This window comes from Thamnophis sirtalis, unplaced genomic scaffold (assembly GCF_051295495.1).
Source record: "Thamnophis sirtalis isolate CommonGarterSnake01/CBP01778 unplaced genomic scaffold, rThaSir2_p1.2 scaffold_5, whole genome shotgun sequence".
Taxonomy (NCBI): Eukaryota; Metazoa; Chordata; class Lepidosauria; order Squamata; family Natricidae; genus Thamnophis; species Thamnophis sirtalis.
In genome coordinates, this window is record NW_028261385.1 from 110,398,861 (window position 1) to 110,414,095 (window position 15,235).

The 15,235-nt window shown below is 38.1% G+C and overlaps 1 protein-coding gene across 2 annotated transcripts in view; it reads right to left on the minus strand.

Moving 5' to 3' along the window:
• Positions 1–282: 282 nt before the first annotated feature.
• SLC22A15 (solute carrier family 22 member 15) overlaps positions 283–15,235 on the minus strand; it is a 30,613-nt gene continuing 15,660 nt past the window's right edge. For both annotated transcript variants that reach the window (XM_087716540.1, XM_087716539.1), the window contains 6 exons: positions 12,976–13,116; positions 11,410–11,495; positions 9,992–10,112; positions 7,692–7,764; positions 2,741–2,929; positions 283–932 (listed from right to left, as the gene is read on the minus strand). In XM_087716540.1, coding sequence (XP_087572666.1) covers positions 852–932; positions 2,741–2,929; positions 7,692–7,764; positions 9,992–10,112; positions 11,410–11,495; positions 12,976–13,116 — 691 coding nt within the window. In that variant the 3' untranslated portion in view covers positions 283–851. The remainder of the gene's footprint in view (positions 933–2,740; positions 2,930–7,691; positions 7,765–9,991; positions 10,113–11,409; positions 11,496–12,975; positions 13,117–15,235) is intronic.

Genomic DNA, 15,235 nt, shown 5'->3' on the forward strand with positions numbered 1-15,235 from the left:
TCAGCCCATTTATGATGTTAATGGTACCATCAAATACACTTCATAAATTAAGTAAACTGAGGTAGACAAGGTTTCTGCATTAATAATTGATTTCAAGGATATATTCCATTATATTCACATAAAGATTTCTGTAGTCCCTTGATATTACACAAATACAAAGGTGAAAGTGGACAGAGAACCCATTTTTTCCCAGATGTGGAAATACAATAAGTTGAAAGAAATCACGGAGAATCTTTGGCAATAACTAGAAGTATATCTGAAAAATGATGTCATGGATCATAGTATGATTAGTTGCCTTTTATAGTATCAATCATTGCAACTTACAAATTTCTCTTCTTTGCAACATTATCACACACTATAAAATCCTAAACATTCACACAATTCTGTATTATATACAGCATTAGATTTTACAGTATAAATGTAACATCTTGCAATATATGAACCATTTTTTTTCCTATTCAATAGTTAATTATAGCTTTCCATGGTCAATTTTTAGTACAGTAAAATAAAACTAAAGTGCAACAAACATGAAATTCACTTAACAAAAACAAAATGCAAAGAAGATTCTAATATATGCTGAAGATTTGGCTTTGTAACAAATGGATTGCCATGATTCAAAACTAGAGTTCACTTGCATATGTCTTACTGTCCTAATCAGTCAGCTCCATGTATCAAGGGAGCCTCCTGGTGGCCATAGTCTTCTATTACAGTCTGATAATTTAAAATCATAATTTATTTTTTTCTTAAAAGCACAATATCATATTGCTACTGTCACAATTGCACCTGGCACTTAAGTAAGATTTATCCAACTTTTTTTCCACAAAGAGAGCATAATATTCAACAGGGATCCCTCACTTGATCATCTGAGTCTCTTCACTGGCATCATAGAATTCTTCATTGTCACTTTCGGTCCTGGATGAATCTTGGTCAGACTAAAACAGAAGTTAAGAGTTTCATTACAGTAATACTTCTTCAGCATGCTTTGGATAAAATATTTAATAGGCTCAATCTTGAGACTGCAATAATATTTTACCAATTTAGACAGAAGTCTTTAGCAAGTTTACCTTCTCTTATTGTTTTTAGCATTCCAACTGCACTAGACCTAATATTAAGAATAATTTACAAAGATTTTAAGGATTTAAAAAGTATTTAAATAGCATACATGAAAATGCAGTAACAACTAATGGGAACTAAGCAAACTGGTATATTCCAATAAATGTATATTTTTTAATTTCATTAGAAATACTATACAATCTGTACCCATTAAGAAAGCTGAGTGCCGAAGACTTGATGCTTCCAAATTGTTGTGATGGAGAAGACTCTTGAGAGTCCCTTAGATTGCAAGGACATCAAATAGGTCCAATCCTAAAAGAAACCAACCCTGACTGGAAAGACAGATATTGAAGCTGAAGCTCAAATGCTTTGGCCACCAAATGAGAAGAAAGGACTCACTGGGAAAGACCCTGATGTTGATAAAGATTGAAGGCAAAAGGAGAAGATTACGGCAGGGCCTGAGAGGAGTAAATAGTGTCATTGACCAGTGGACATGAATTTGGGCAGACTCAGGGACACATAGGAGGACAGGGGGTGGTGGTCGGCGTGCTGTGGTCCATTGGGTTGCAAAGAGTCGGACATGAACAACAAAAATTCAATCTGTGCCCCAGTGAGTCATAGTTTCAGAGATACTGTATTTCCTTACCTAAACAAAAACAAAATGACCATGTGCAGGCAAAAAGCAGTGGGAGCAGCTGTGACTTTGAAATTCATTCAGACTTCCCCATTCAGTTTCCTTGTGAGAAGCTGGCAGAGAACATCAGAAATCTTTGTTCCTTCCTTCCATCCTTCCTCCTTCGAATTCCTGCCAGCTTTCCCATTTCCAGCATGAAAATCAGTGGGGCAGCCAGCAGGAAATTGCAAGGCTAATAGAAGAGATTCTGTTACGATGTCTCTTCTTCCATCTTCAATTCTCATCATTGGCACTAATTATGCCTATTTGACTGTGGTTTAAAATACCGTATGAAACAACCTCTGTAGATTATAAATCATACTTTATAATTTATGCCAGAAAATGGGAACTATGGCTTTGAGATATAGATGAATAATAGTTCCCTGGCCAACCAAAAATACTGGAAGTTGGGAGATATAATCAACAATATTTCACCTTCAATCCAATTAGTATTCTATACAAAACCTGACAACTATGGCTTATTTGGAAGCCACTCAAAATATGGTTTAGCACAATGAATTAATTTGGGGATTGATTGAAAATCAGCTAGAAATTTTCATGCAAAGTAATAGAACTTGAATAATTCCGTTTGCAACACTATACAAAACAGTAGTTCTATTTTTGCTGTTGTTCTGTTTTATGTATTTTCAATTATCAGTCAGAAGATAGGGTAATGGTAAAGGTTCCCCTGGCACATATGTGCTACTCGTTCCCAACTCTAGAGGACAGTGCTCATCTCCGTTTCAAAGCCAAAGAGCCAGTGCTGTCCAAAGATGTCTCTGAGGTCATGTGGCCGGCATGACTAAACGCCAAAGGCACACGGAACGCTGTTACCTTCCCACCAAAGGTGGCCCCTATTTTTCTACTTGCATTTTTACATGCTTTTGAACTGCTAGGTTGGAAGGAGCTGAGACAAGTAACAGGAGCTCACTCCTTTACGTGGCACTTGAGATTTGAACTGCCGACCTGATTGACAAGAGATAAAATACATTATATAAACATAAGATAAAATACCTGTGAATCTTCTAAGATCTTCAGTGACATGGCTTCACTCTCAAGCCTTCGATATGAGCAAACTGGTATATCAGATAATGTTTCCATCAGTGGGCTATTTAGGGTTTCTGGCAGTAAGAGACTCAGAAAACCAGCTAACACACTTGCCACTCCAAACACAACATATGGCAGATACCAATATATAACTTTCTGTTAAAAAAAGAAAAGATTATTTGGGGCAGCAATTATACTTTTCATGTTAATCCCACAACCCAGTTACTAAACCTTTGGCACATTTAAATCATTTTTAGATGCTCTGAACTGTGAATCTGGTATCTTCAATACACCTTAACTGATCCAAAATTAGGTATTTTCAATACGTATGTTTATTCACTATACTATATATTATATTCAATAATTTCAGTACATAAGGAACTACAAGAAAATCAAGAAATGATTGGTCCACTAATATGAGAAGATGGCAAATAGGTGATGGGTAGCAGGGAAAAAGTAGAACTGCTTAATTCCTTCTTTTCTTCTACTTTTACGCCAAGGGAAAAACAGCTCAATCTATCAAAACCTTACTGCATTTTTTGATAAATTGACTAAATTAGTGGATCAAAGAAATGCTGTGGATATAGTTTACTTGGACTTCAGTAAGACACTTGACAAAGTAGACCATGGCCTACTTCTTGATAAGAGAGAACAATGTGGAATAGACAGCAATATCACCAGTTGGATTTGAAATGACTGACTGCACTCAGTGTGCAGTCCTCAAAGGAACTATAACTACATGGAGGAAAGCATGCAGTGAGGTGCCTCAAGGTTCTGTGTTAGGCCCAGTGTTCTTCAACATTTTCATAAATGATCTGAATATTAGATCAAATTTGCAGATGATACCAAGTTGGGGAGAACTGCCAATACTTTCAAAAATGCAACAAGATGCAATTCAGTGGTGAGAAAAGTAAGGTCTTGCACTTAGGCAGGAAAAACAGAATAGGTACAGAATAGGGAGTATTTGGCTCAACAATAATACTTGTGAGAGGAATCTAGGTAGTCTTTAAATGATGCTGAGACTCTAAGAAAGAATACAGTAAAGAAAAACAATTATGAGTGGTCTGGAGGCTAGACCATAGGATGAATAGTTAAGGGAACTAGGTATGTCATCCTAAGAGAAAGTTGACATAACTGTCTTCCTGTACTAGAGAGGCTATCACAGAAAAGAAGGGGTCTAGTTATTCTCCAAAATAATGAAGGCAGGAAAAGAAGCAATTTATGGAAACTCATTAAAGAGAGGTCCAAACTAGAATTAAGGCGCATCTTCCTGATAGTGAGAACAATTAATCAGTGGAACAGTTTGCCTCCTGGAATTGTAGGTATTCCATCACTGGAGTTTTTCAACAAAAGATTGGACAACCATTTGTCCAATAACTTCCAATAAGTTCTTGGAAGTTCTGTCTTGGGCATGAGGTTGGACTAGGAGACTTCTAAGGTTCCTTCCAGCCCTGTGATTCTGTGAAAATTATGCAAGCACAGATAAATATACAAAGCTATACTAGGCAGAATTAAGTTATCTGAAGAAGAGGACAAAATAGAAGGGAGAAAAGTTGGTGAAAAACTTGATTCTGATCTATAATACCTTACTCATGCCTTTGATTTAAAGGGGAAAGTACAATGTAATTCTCATGAAGCAGAATGAATTTCATTCTTTTGCAATATGGATTGCCTCCAACTGTTTTAGAAAACACACAATGAATCACTGAAATTTGCAACAAAATTTGGGACTAGATTTCTCATCACATCTCACACATTCTAGATTAGAGTTCTTAATCTGGACTCCGTTTAGACTGATAAATCCTATGAAAATTAAATGAAAATGAAAAATGCATCTACTGCAAGTGCATAAAACACACAGATACAGACTACTGCCAAGGAAACTCATGAAAGAAATAATAATGCAGTGTCAGATTTTTACCCTTGATTGGGTCATATAAAATCCTTTGTCTTATCGCTGGTTTCACCTCCTTTGATATCTGCTCCTTTTTTCCTTAGAAGGAGGGGAAATTTGATATGAAACAGGACATCCCCTTTTGTTTTTTTCCTGGACTTTTCTTAGTACGTTTCTAAAATGCCAAAGGAGCTGAAGCAATGCTTCCTGCTTTGGCCTGGCCCTTAAGAGGAGGAAAGAACTCTGAGAAGGTTGATAACATGAAGATTGAATCCACCTGAAACACTGATAGGGATATGGCCTGACCCTATGTAAAAATCCCTTCCCAAGAAATTGAAAAGGGTTTAAAGAAAACACAATCCACTCAATTTAAACCTGTCTTTCCATGGAATGATCATAGACCTTCAGAGTCCATGAAAACCAGACTTTACAGAACCAGTCAGAAATAGGAAAAAAAAAACACTTTCCAGTGGATTTTAAAAAGAAGGGGTAGCTCAATTTGGTCTGGGCTTGCAAATTCCAAGTTAAGAAAAAATCCCCATAGAAAGTTGGATTGGTAATCTAGGAAAAATATAGTTATCTATATTAGTGGAAACATATAGTGGCTGATGAAAACTACATTGAAATTAGCATTTTGACTCAAGGAAGTCATCCAAGTCCCTTTGGTAGCCCTTCTATCCTTATTTTAGTCTACTATGGTTCTCTCTGTGTGTATGTATTTCTGGCTGGAAAAGCAACAGTTGAGATAAACTGTAAAAGTTACAGCTCTTTTGTTTTTCAGATCCCACTTGTTTTGGTAATGGTGATATGTAGTAGAATAAAGTAGATAGTGCAGCATAATGAACAGGCTTTCCTTAGGCATGCAGGAGCACACAGTGGAATTGTGGTGAAAGGCTGAGTGATTCCAACTCAACGGAGTGCCGATCCATTAATCTTGTGCAAGAGTGTCCCAGTTACAACCTGGGTTTATAACCCTGTATGTCCAAATTGATGCAGCAACCATGCCAAGAATGGCTAAGAATGTTCTTCCTCTCCACCATCCAAGCAATCAGAGCTTAGAGCAGAGGTGTCAAACTCAAGGCAAGATGTGGTCGCATCCAGCCCACGGGGCTATCCTGGAAAATGTCAGGGGCCGGCCTATATCGGTTCAGCCCAGTCTACCCGTGTCACTTCTGCCCAGTCTACCCAATGCGAAGAGGAAACATCTGGCTAGCATGATTTTGGGCCAGTATTAACCTTCGGGACAAAGTTCTGATCAACATGATTCACTTCGGCCAGGTCTATCCAATGTAAAGAGGAAACATGCCAGCAGTTTGGGGAGTGGCGTCAGGCTGGCAATGCCCATCCAGTCAGCCATGCCCAGTGAGTGACATCAAGCTGGCCACACCCATTTAGTTGGCTATACCCCCACCCCCCGAGGTCAAACACAGCCCTGATGCGACCCTCAGTGAAATTTAGTTTGACACCCCTGGCTTAGAGGAACTTAGAGTTCGATCCTAGGTAGAGGCAGATGTAGGGTCCCCTGCTTGGGCAGGGGTTGGACTAGATGACCTGCAAGGTCCCTTCGAACTCTATTAATCTATTAATATGTCAGACAAGTTGCCCTGAAAAATGAATACACTGGATATAATCATGTTGATCACTCTGTGGGAAAAGGCAAGAACTTTGTCTTGAAGGTTAATACTGCAACTTATTGCTTCATTAGATGTTGCTTTTATATTCTAGTTACTGGCTCCCTCCTGGGTCAGAAGAATAAATAAAGAAATGCTACTTCCAAACTTTGCAGAAGAGAGGTCTTTCTGAAAGTCCACAGTACAAATACAATGGAAACAGAGACCAGCAACCAGATGGTAGGTGGCAGGCTTGCAATGAGCAAATTGGAGTCTTCAGTAGACCTAGAATGTCCACAGTGTATGTGGTCTTCCATTTTCCCATGGAAACACCACTTTCCTGCAATATCATCTTGAATTGTCTTGCACTGTCTCAACAGTGGGCTTGCAATGAGAGCCCATTATGAGGACATGTTCTCAGCAAGTGGGGCTACCTCTCTGAGCCAGGACAAGGGGATTGTGTAGCTGCAGTCCTTATCATAAAATCTGTCTCTAAAAAACAATGCCATAACTGTTGTGGCCCAGCAGGATCCGTAGGCAGACTCACAGAAGATGATTAAGCACAGGTGGTTGTTGATTGGCCCCTCCCAAGAGAGATTATAGGTGAGATGTTGGGAGGGGACATTTGCAGGAAACAACCGTTCGAATTAATAGTTAAGAAAATCTAACTGTGTATTCTAGCCGTGTCTGTTCGTTTGGACTATTTGCGTTGCTTCGTTTGAACTATCTGGGTTGCTGCAGAGCTACTCTATTGAATGTGAGTTGCCTGGGCCCTCAGCCAAAGGATTCGTTATCTCAGTAATTGAACAGTGGCAAACAGCCAAGCCTGTGTTCTGGTTTATTCACAGGCGGGAGGGGGGGGGATTCACAACACATAACAGTACCAGTTCTCTTGCAATGAAACAATTTAAATAAATGTCTGTAGATTCTCAGTCATCCATGTCATGGTTGTCCTAAAGGTGCCTTTTCAGGAGAAAAAGGGACAACCATGACCTGGATGACTAAGAATCTCTACAGATTTTTAGCTATACAATTTGGGATGAACATCCTTTGAATTGTGTGGGAGTAGAAATGGATTTCCAGAGGAAAAATTGCAGACTACAGGAACCAGGAGCACTACTCAGGTGACCCTGAGGACACAGATAGACCTCCAAGTGCTTCAACGACCCCCTAAAAGGATGTAAATTATCAGCTGTCTGCAAGGAATATAAATCCTTCCATTCCCCACTATCCTGTCAGAGCTGAAGAAGCTTTTTGGATGAGAAGCAAAACCACTTCAAAAGAAAAAACAAGAAAGTCCAGTCGCCTCTTGAAAAAGCACCTTTGGGACAATTTAAATAAATCTACACATTTATGCTAATCCCATTTGGAGGTGCAATGGGTATGAAAAGAATAGAAAAAAATTGACACATACCAGAGATGGGACAAAAGGAGCAATAATTCCACCAATTCGTGAAAACATAGAACAGGTTCCCATTCCAACATTCCTTTAAGGAAAAAAAAAACACAGAATGATATTCATGTGATGGTTTCTCTTCCGATTTAGGATTGGAGTTATACTTCTAAATCCAAGACATTTAGGAAGTCTTAGTGTCAGGCCTGGAGCAATATTTTCTTGTGGATCTCAGGCCTGCCACACTTTCTATTATTCTACTATGCATTTGCTATTGTGGGAAAATGGGAGGTGGGATTGTACGGAGTTAGATGATATGTAGCCATAACAAAATTCTTTCTAGAAAGCCAAGGTCATCCTTTGTCTCTGCATCTCTGCACCTGACTAGAACTGGATAGGTGGAAACTGCGAGAATGGCAGTGGAAGATTGAACCATGTGATGGACTTGTGGGTGTGGGGACTAGATCTTGAACTTTCAACTGGGTGGGAAAACCAGGAAACCTTCAGATTCGGGTTTTCCCAGATGTGCCAACATGGATCTCTTAATAAATTGGAACCTTGAGCAATACTTTGCCTTCGATTCTGATTTACTTTTGGATGCTATTTGGAACCCTGGCACTTAGAAGTTAAAATAATTATTTGAGGGCATAATTTTTTTAAACATTTATGATAATTGTACCACTGGAAATTCCAAAGCTACACAAAACTTTGAAAGCTTTTGAGAGAAAGGGGGGGGGGGGAATCAACCAGCAATAATGTCAATGACATTTCAATTCAATTCAGAATAGAATTGGAAGAGATCTTGGATGTCTTCTAGTCCAATCCCCTGATCAAGCAGGAGACCCTATACCATTTCAGACAAGTGGCTGTCCAGTCTCTTCTTAAAACCTCCAGTGATGAGAACCCACAACTTCTGAAGGCAGACTGATCCATTGGTTAATTGTTCTCACTATTAGAAAGTTTCTCCTTAATTCCAGGTTGCATCTCTCCTTGATTTGTTTCCATTCATTGTTTCTTGTCCTGCCCTCTGGTGTTTTGGAAAATAAGTTGAGCTCCTCTTCTTTGTGGTAGCCCCTCAAATACTGGAATACTGCTATCATGTCACCCCTAATCCTTCTTTTCTCTAGATTAGTCATACCCAAATCCTGCAACCATTCTTCATATGTTTTAGTCTCCAAACCTTTAATCATCTTAGTTACTCTTTTTCCAAAGTCTCAATATCTTTTTTGTAATGTGGTGACCAAAACTTGACGCAATATTCTAGGTGGTCTTACTAATATTTTATAAATCAGTACTAATTCATCACATGATTTTGATTCCATGCCTCTGTTTATAGAACCATTATAAGGTCCATTGTTGAAGTCTGTCAAGATCCTTTTGGATCCTGAGCTTGTTTTCTGGAGATTCCTGCCAGTTTAATGACATCTGCAAATTGGATGAGCTCCCCTTCTAGTCCTTCATCTAAATCATTTATGAGATATTGAAGAGTACTGTACCTATTTAATTTTACTTATATTTAAATTAAATCAGATTAAGTCATGAATTTAATTCTAAGCAAGATTGTTCTGGCCTTAAATAAATTCAAATAAAAAATAAGCAAGCATGCTTGGAAACCAGGAACATTTTTTTCTAGCCTGAAAATATATTTTATTCCTTGACTAAGATTACTTCAATTTAGCCTACATACACTCTAATTAGACCAATACCTACTAAATATTTTAAACAGATTATTAGATACTAATGTTTTTTTCATAAGATAGGCAAATCCTTGGGTTTTCTCATCAATGTCTTACACACAAAGATAGTAGATTCAAGTTTCCTCATTGTCAGCTGGTTCACAGAGCTTGTATTTTGACCTCTATTTCTTCATTGACACAAACTATTAGTACGATAAATAGTTATTTAACTACTTTGATATCTTGGCAGGGACTTAGTATCTTTTTTAGTTAGAAGTCAGTTATTTCTTATAGGTTTTTTCCAGGCTTTACTTCCTCTTCCTATTTTTCTCCACAACAATCCTGTAAGGTAGGTAGGCTTAAGAGAGAATGACTGACAAAATATCAATGAGTTTCTACCGACTAAGGGTAGATTCGAGCCTGGGTCACCTTGCCCCTAGTCTAACCGGTTAAACATTATATTTCAGACAGAGCTCAAATTCTAATATACAAATTCTAATGAGCATCAACTCTGATATTCCTGATTTGCTGCCTCTCTGCTGAATGTGAGACTCTTAAGAATGGTATTCTACCTCCACAAAAACAGAATGGATAAGTAGATCACATAAAATTACATTAAGTGACTACAAACCAAACTTGACTTACCTGATAACGGTAGGATAGAGTTCTGATGTGTAAATATACACAATGTTAAAGGCTGAACTGATAGTTAGTTTTCCAAGTAAAGACAAAGAACGGTTGTTCACAATTGCAAATACTCCTGTAGCTGTTGGAACAAAAAAGGATGACTTTTAGAATTCGATTTATCCCAGAATTGGTTTATTTATGTATCAAATTTAGGCACTGCCCTTCATCTCTCCAGGCAGTCCTATGCAAAGTTGTCCCACCACAGGTCCCCTCCCTGTGCTGAACTCCTGAGATCTTCTTTATGGATGGCTTTGATTTGTATTTAGAGTATTTATGTGATAGACTACCATTGACAATCAGAACTAAATAAAATCATATGATCTTATTAAAAACACACATACAATTTTTTTTTGTTTAGTCAAGAAAAACGTTTTGTAATACTGTGTTTCCCCGAAAATAAGGTCCCGTCTTATTTTCTTATTTTCTTTTGACCTCCGAAATAAGCGCCAGGGCTTATTTTGGGGGGGATGTCTTAAATTTTTTTGCCCTACCCTTCAGGGCAGCTCAGTGTCCCAGAGAAGCCAAAAATGGTGCTTTGGTTCCAGCCTCTGCTCCCACAAAAGGCATTGCTGGCGCTCTCTTGTACAGTTCTGGGGTGATGACAGTGTCAGCGTGGGATTCTGATGTAATTTCCACAATTGGGATAATGTCAGCGTTCCAAATATCATGTAGAATTAAATCAGAGTCCAAGGCAAAATGATCCTTAAAGTTCCAATTTAATAAATCAGATATCTTAGCACATCTGTGAAATCCCAATTCTGGAAATTACATCAGAATCCCACCCAGTTAAAAGTTCATGATCTTGTCCCCACACCCACACTCCATCACATGGTCCAATCTTTTTCTTCCACACTGGCATCTACACCCAGCTGCTTCCGGTCAGGTGTAAAGGTGCGGAGACAAAAGATGACCTTGAGCTTCTAGAAAGGATTTTTTTATTTTGAAAACAACACATTCTACCCCTTGCTATTCCCCCCCCCCTTAATGAGAGTGTGGCAGGCCAAAGATTCTTAAAGCAACCACTGCAGGCCTGACAGACAGCAATGGGGAGTGTGGAATTGTTATCATTAAGCAATGCAATCACGTGTCATCACACTTTACAACAACAATGCATAATAGCAGCCATCCTAGTAGTCCCCACTGCCATTGTAAATCCAGGACTGTACACTTGTTAGGTTAGTCTAAGCTGATAGCCTCCCAACTCTGGCAAGGTTAAGGAAATATTTTCATTGGAGAAAAGGAGTTGTGACTGCTGCCTGTCCTATGTTTCTAGGCTATGAGGTTCATAGTTCAGGGGTAACCAGAGCACTCTTAGAGAGGGGACCAACTCCACATTTGATTAACACTAGTTTCCATAATTAAATAAATCCTTTTACCTTTCTGTTGCGGAAGGAACATGACAAGGAGAGAGGCTAGTCCTCCTAGAAACAAAAATGCAGCAAGAGTCCGTTTACGGCCAAACCTGACAATCAGAAGGAAATGAAAACAAAAAAAAGGCAACATGAGGAGAAATTAATGAATGTATTTGATTTATATCCTCCTTTTTGTAAAAAGGCACTATTATATCATGATGCCATGAGATGAGGACAATTTGAGGACCTACTGCTCGTCATACCTGTGCTGATTTCTACTAATCACCATAGTGAGCTACACAAACTTTCCAGATAATAATGCATTTGCAGTTCTCACAATGCTTCATTTTCTTGCTAGATAAAATGTATTTTACACAGCTTTCTATGTTACCATGTTTAGTAATATCATTAAAATAGGATAGAAACTATTTTATAGTGGATTGCGTCAATTAGGTTTCATAACTGAAATATCACTTCATTAATTTTCCCCAATCTTTTGTTCCAGTTGCCAAAAGTTACAAAGAACACTGAAATGATGAAGTGAGACTACTACAAAGACTACTATGGGTCTAGAAACTTGCACTATTGCAAGATGCATGTTCTTGACCTGTCCTAAAGAAGAGTCATGGTGGTACCGTGGTTAGAATGCAGTACTGAAGGCTACTTCTGCTGACTGCCAGCTGCCAGAAGTTTTGCAGTTCAAATCTTACTGGCTTAAGGTTGACTCAGCCCTCCATCCTTCCAAGATTGGTAAAATGAGATGGTTGGGTGGATATGCTGACTCTGTAAACTGCTTAGAGATGGCTATAAACCACTGTGAAGTTGTATATGTTGAAGTGCTATTGATATTGTTATTATTGTTTGATCATGTGCTCAAAAAATCACACACAAGGACTGCACATACAGGAAGTCCTTTACTTACAACCATTCATTTAGTGACCATTCAAAGTTATGACAGCCCTGAAAAAGTGACATGACTATTTTTCACACTTTCAAGCATTGCAGCATCCCCATAGTCTTATGAACAAAATTCAGACACTTAACAAGTGGCTCAAATTTATGTTGGTTGCAGTGTCCCGGTGTCATGCAATCACCTTTTGCGACCTTCTGACAAGCAAAGTCAGTGGGAAAGCCACTTAACAACTGTGTTACTAACTTAACAACTGCAAGGATTCACTTAACATCTGTGGTAAGAAAGATTATAAAACAGAGCAAAACTCACTTAATAACTGACTTGCTTATCAATAGAAGTTTTGGGCTCAACGCTGTTGTAAGTTGAGGACTACCTATACTGAACTGGAAAATGTGTATTTTCCTGCTCATTTCTTTTCAAAAAGGAAAGCCATGCCACTATTTGGTGATGGAATCTTCAGTTAGTACAAACTTAGGGGGTCTCCAAAAAGGGATAGAAGGGAAGTACAGTCAATGGGATGTACTTGGACCATCTCATTATAAAATAAAAACATGTCTTTCATTCTAAATACATAAACTGAATGTGTAGAGATGCTTATATATGATTCCATGGACTCATGTTTTTGATCTGTCCCAAAGCATAATCTGACATATATGTAACATCTATTCAAAACTCACCATTTCTGGCCTATCAAATAGATACAGAGTGGGTATGCAGGAATCTCTATTAGACCAGAAAGAGCCAAATTAGCATAGATACTGCCACCCAGATCACCCACATTGAGAGTAAGACCATAATAAACCAAGCTGCATACAAACCTAGAGGTGACAAAAATGAAACATTTTAATCGCAATACACTTTAACATCCTGTGTATAAAATAACTATATACTTGAAAGCAAACAAATATGTTATGCCTGATCATCATCTACAATTTCCAGAAGACCAATTGGAGCCACAGTGGTGCAGTGTATAGAATGCAGTATTGCAGGCTGATTCTGCCCATTGCCAAGAGTTTGATTCTGTTCAGTTCAAGGTTGCCCCATCCTTCCGGCGTGGATAAAATGAGGACCCAGTTGTTGGGGGCAATATGCTGACTTTGTAAACTGCCCAGAGTTTCAGATTTTAAGAGTAAATTATATTTAGAAGTGCACTTGGAAGTTAATATAGTAAAGACAAAATTTTGGTCTCATTTATAGATCTTCTAGTTATTAAATTTATCAGGTAAAGTTTGAAAAGAGTGTTTTAACAAATGATTTATGAGATTGTTAAGTAGATGCAAAATGTAAAATGAGGCGGGGAGGGGCATAGCTGCCTGACTCTGGAGCTTTCTGTAGCATTGTAGAGTGTGTTAGGGAAGCAAAGTGTATGATTTCATTCCTAAGTAATACAGATGCAATTGAGATAGCCATTTTCAGAGCAGCCACAATTCCATGCCTCTGAAGTTCTGGAAATCTTAAGATCACCTCACGATGGGTGATCAGGGTTCGGGAGGAGGGTGTGGAGCCAGGCATAGTGGGAAGCAAGCTCAAGACCTGACTTGTGCCTAGCTTTTGTACCATATTAATAAGAACTGCCAAGAATCGGACATAACTGAATGGATATCATTATCATCTTCTTCTTCTTCTTCTTCATCATCATCATCATCATCAAGTATATGTAGATAGATGTCACTTTATTCTGTTTTCTTTTAATATACTTCTAGGTAGGATTTTTGGCTTTATGTCTTTGTTGTTGTTAGTAGCGAAGTCATGTCCGACCCATCGCAACCCCATGGACAACATTCCTTCAGGCCTTCCTGTCCTCTACCATCGCCCGGAGCCTATTTAAGCCCACGCCGACTGCTTCACTGACTTCATCCAGCCACCTCATTCTCTGTCATCCCTTTCTTCTTTTGCCACCAATCATTCCCAGCATTAGGCTCTTCTCCAGTGAGTCTGGAATCTTTATTTCTTAGTTTTAGACAAATAATATTCTGGACTTTTTTTGGTCCTTGAGAGGCAGTTTGTTAGTGGTAACAATAGAAACAATAATATTCTCTACTATTCTTTTGGCTTGGGTTTTGTGTTTGGTCCTATTTTGCTTTTAACAGTTTTGAACTGACTTGTTCTATACTGATCTTTGAACAACATAAAGTTTGGCTGATTAACTATAATATCATGGTTAGGTATTAATGCTAGCATCATGGTTAGCTATAGCAAAGTAAAATAACATAAAGTAACCATTTTCACAGTATTTTATACATATATAACTTTTCAGAATTCGGAATGTGTCTATGTATAGCATACCATACCATCATATTTGTCATTTTCAATTGATCGGAGCATTCAATATATGAAATGGCTCTGCATTGTGGTATTTAGAACTACATCTCATGTACAATCCAATCAATTTGACTTTAGATACCTACCCTATCGTGAACATATAGTCTAAGGATTGGTTCTGGGCATATATTTAAGCTTAGGGATAGAAATGTAAAGGTTTTAGGAGGCAAATCCTCATCTTCATCTCCACTCAAAACATAACATGACCCCAAAATCATACTGCTGAAATTTAGTACCAAAAACAATCAAATTTAGCAGTAATTTTGAGCTGATTGGAAAGGAAGGAGGTATTGTCATAGCGAATTAAAAAGTACTGATATGCCTCCGAAAGGTCAGCAGACTGGTTTTTGTCTTGATTTCAAAAGTGTACCAATCTTATACAGTACAAGAAACAGCAAATTATGATGAATTACAATCTAATTAGTATTATTACACTTCAATGTTTTCCATGACAACACGGCTGAAACAAAAACATTTTCACAATAAATTGCCATCTTTACCACTGTCTACATTATATTCCAAATCCACTCAGAAGGTTTGCCACAACCCCTTTTTTAAGTAAATGGTTTCAAACTAAGAACTACAGAGACAATAAAAAAACAATAAATTACAACA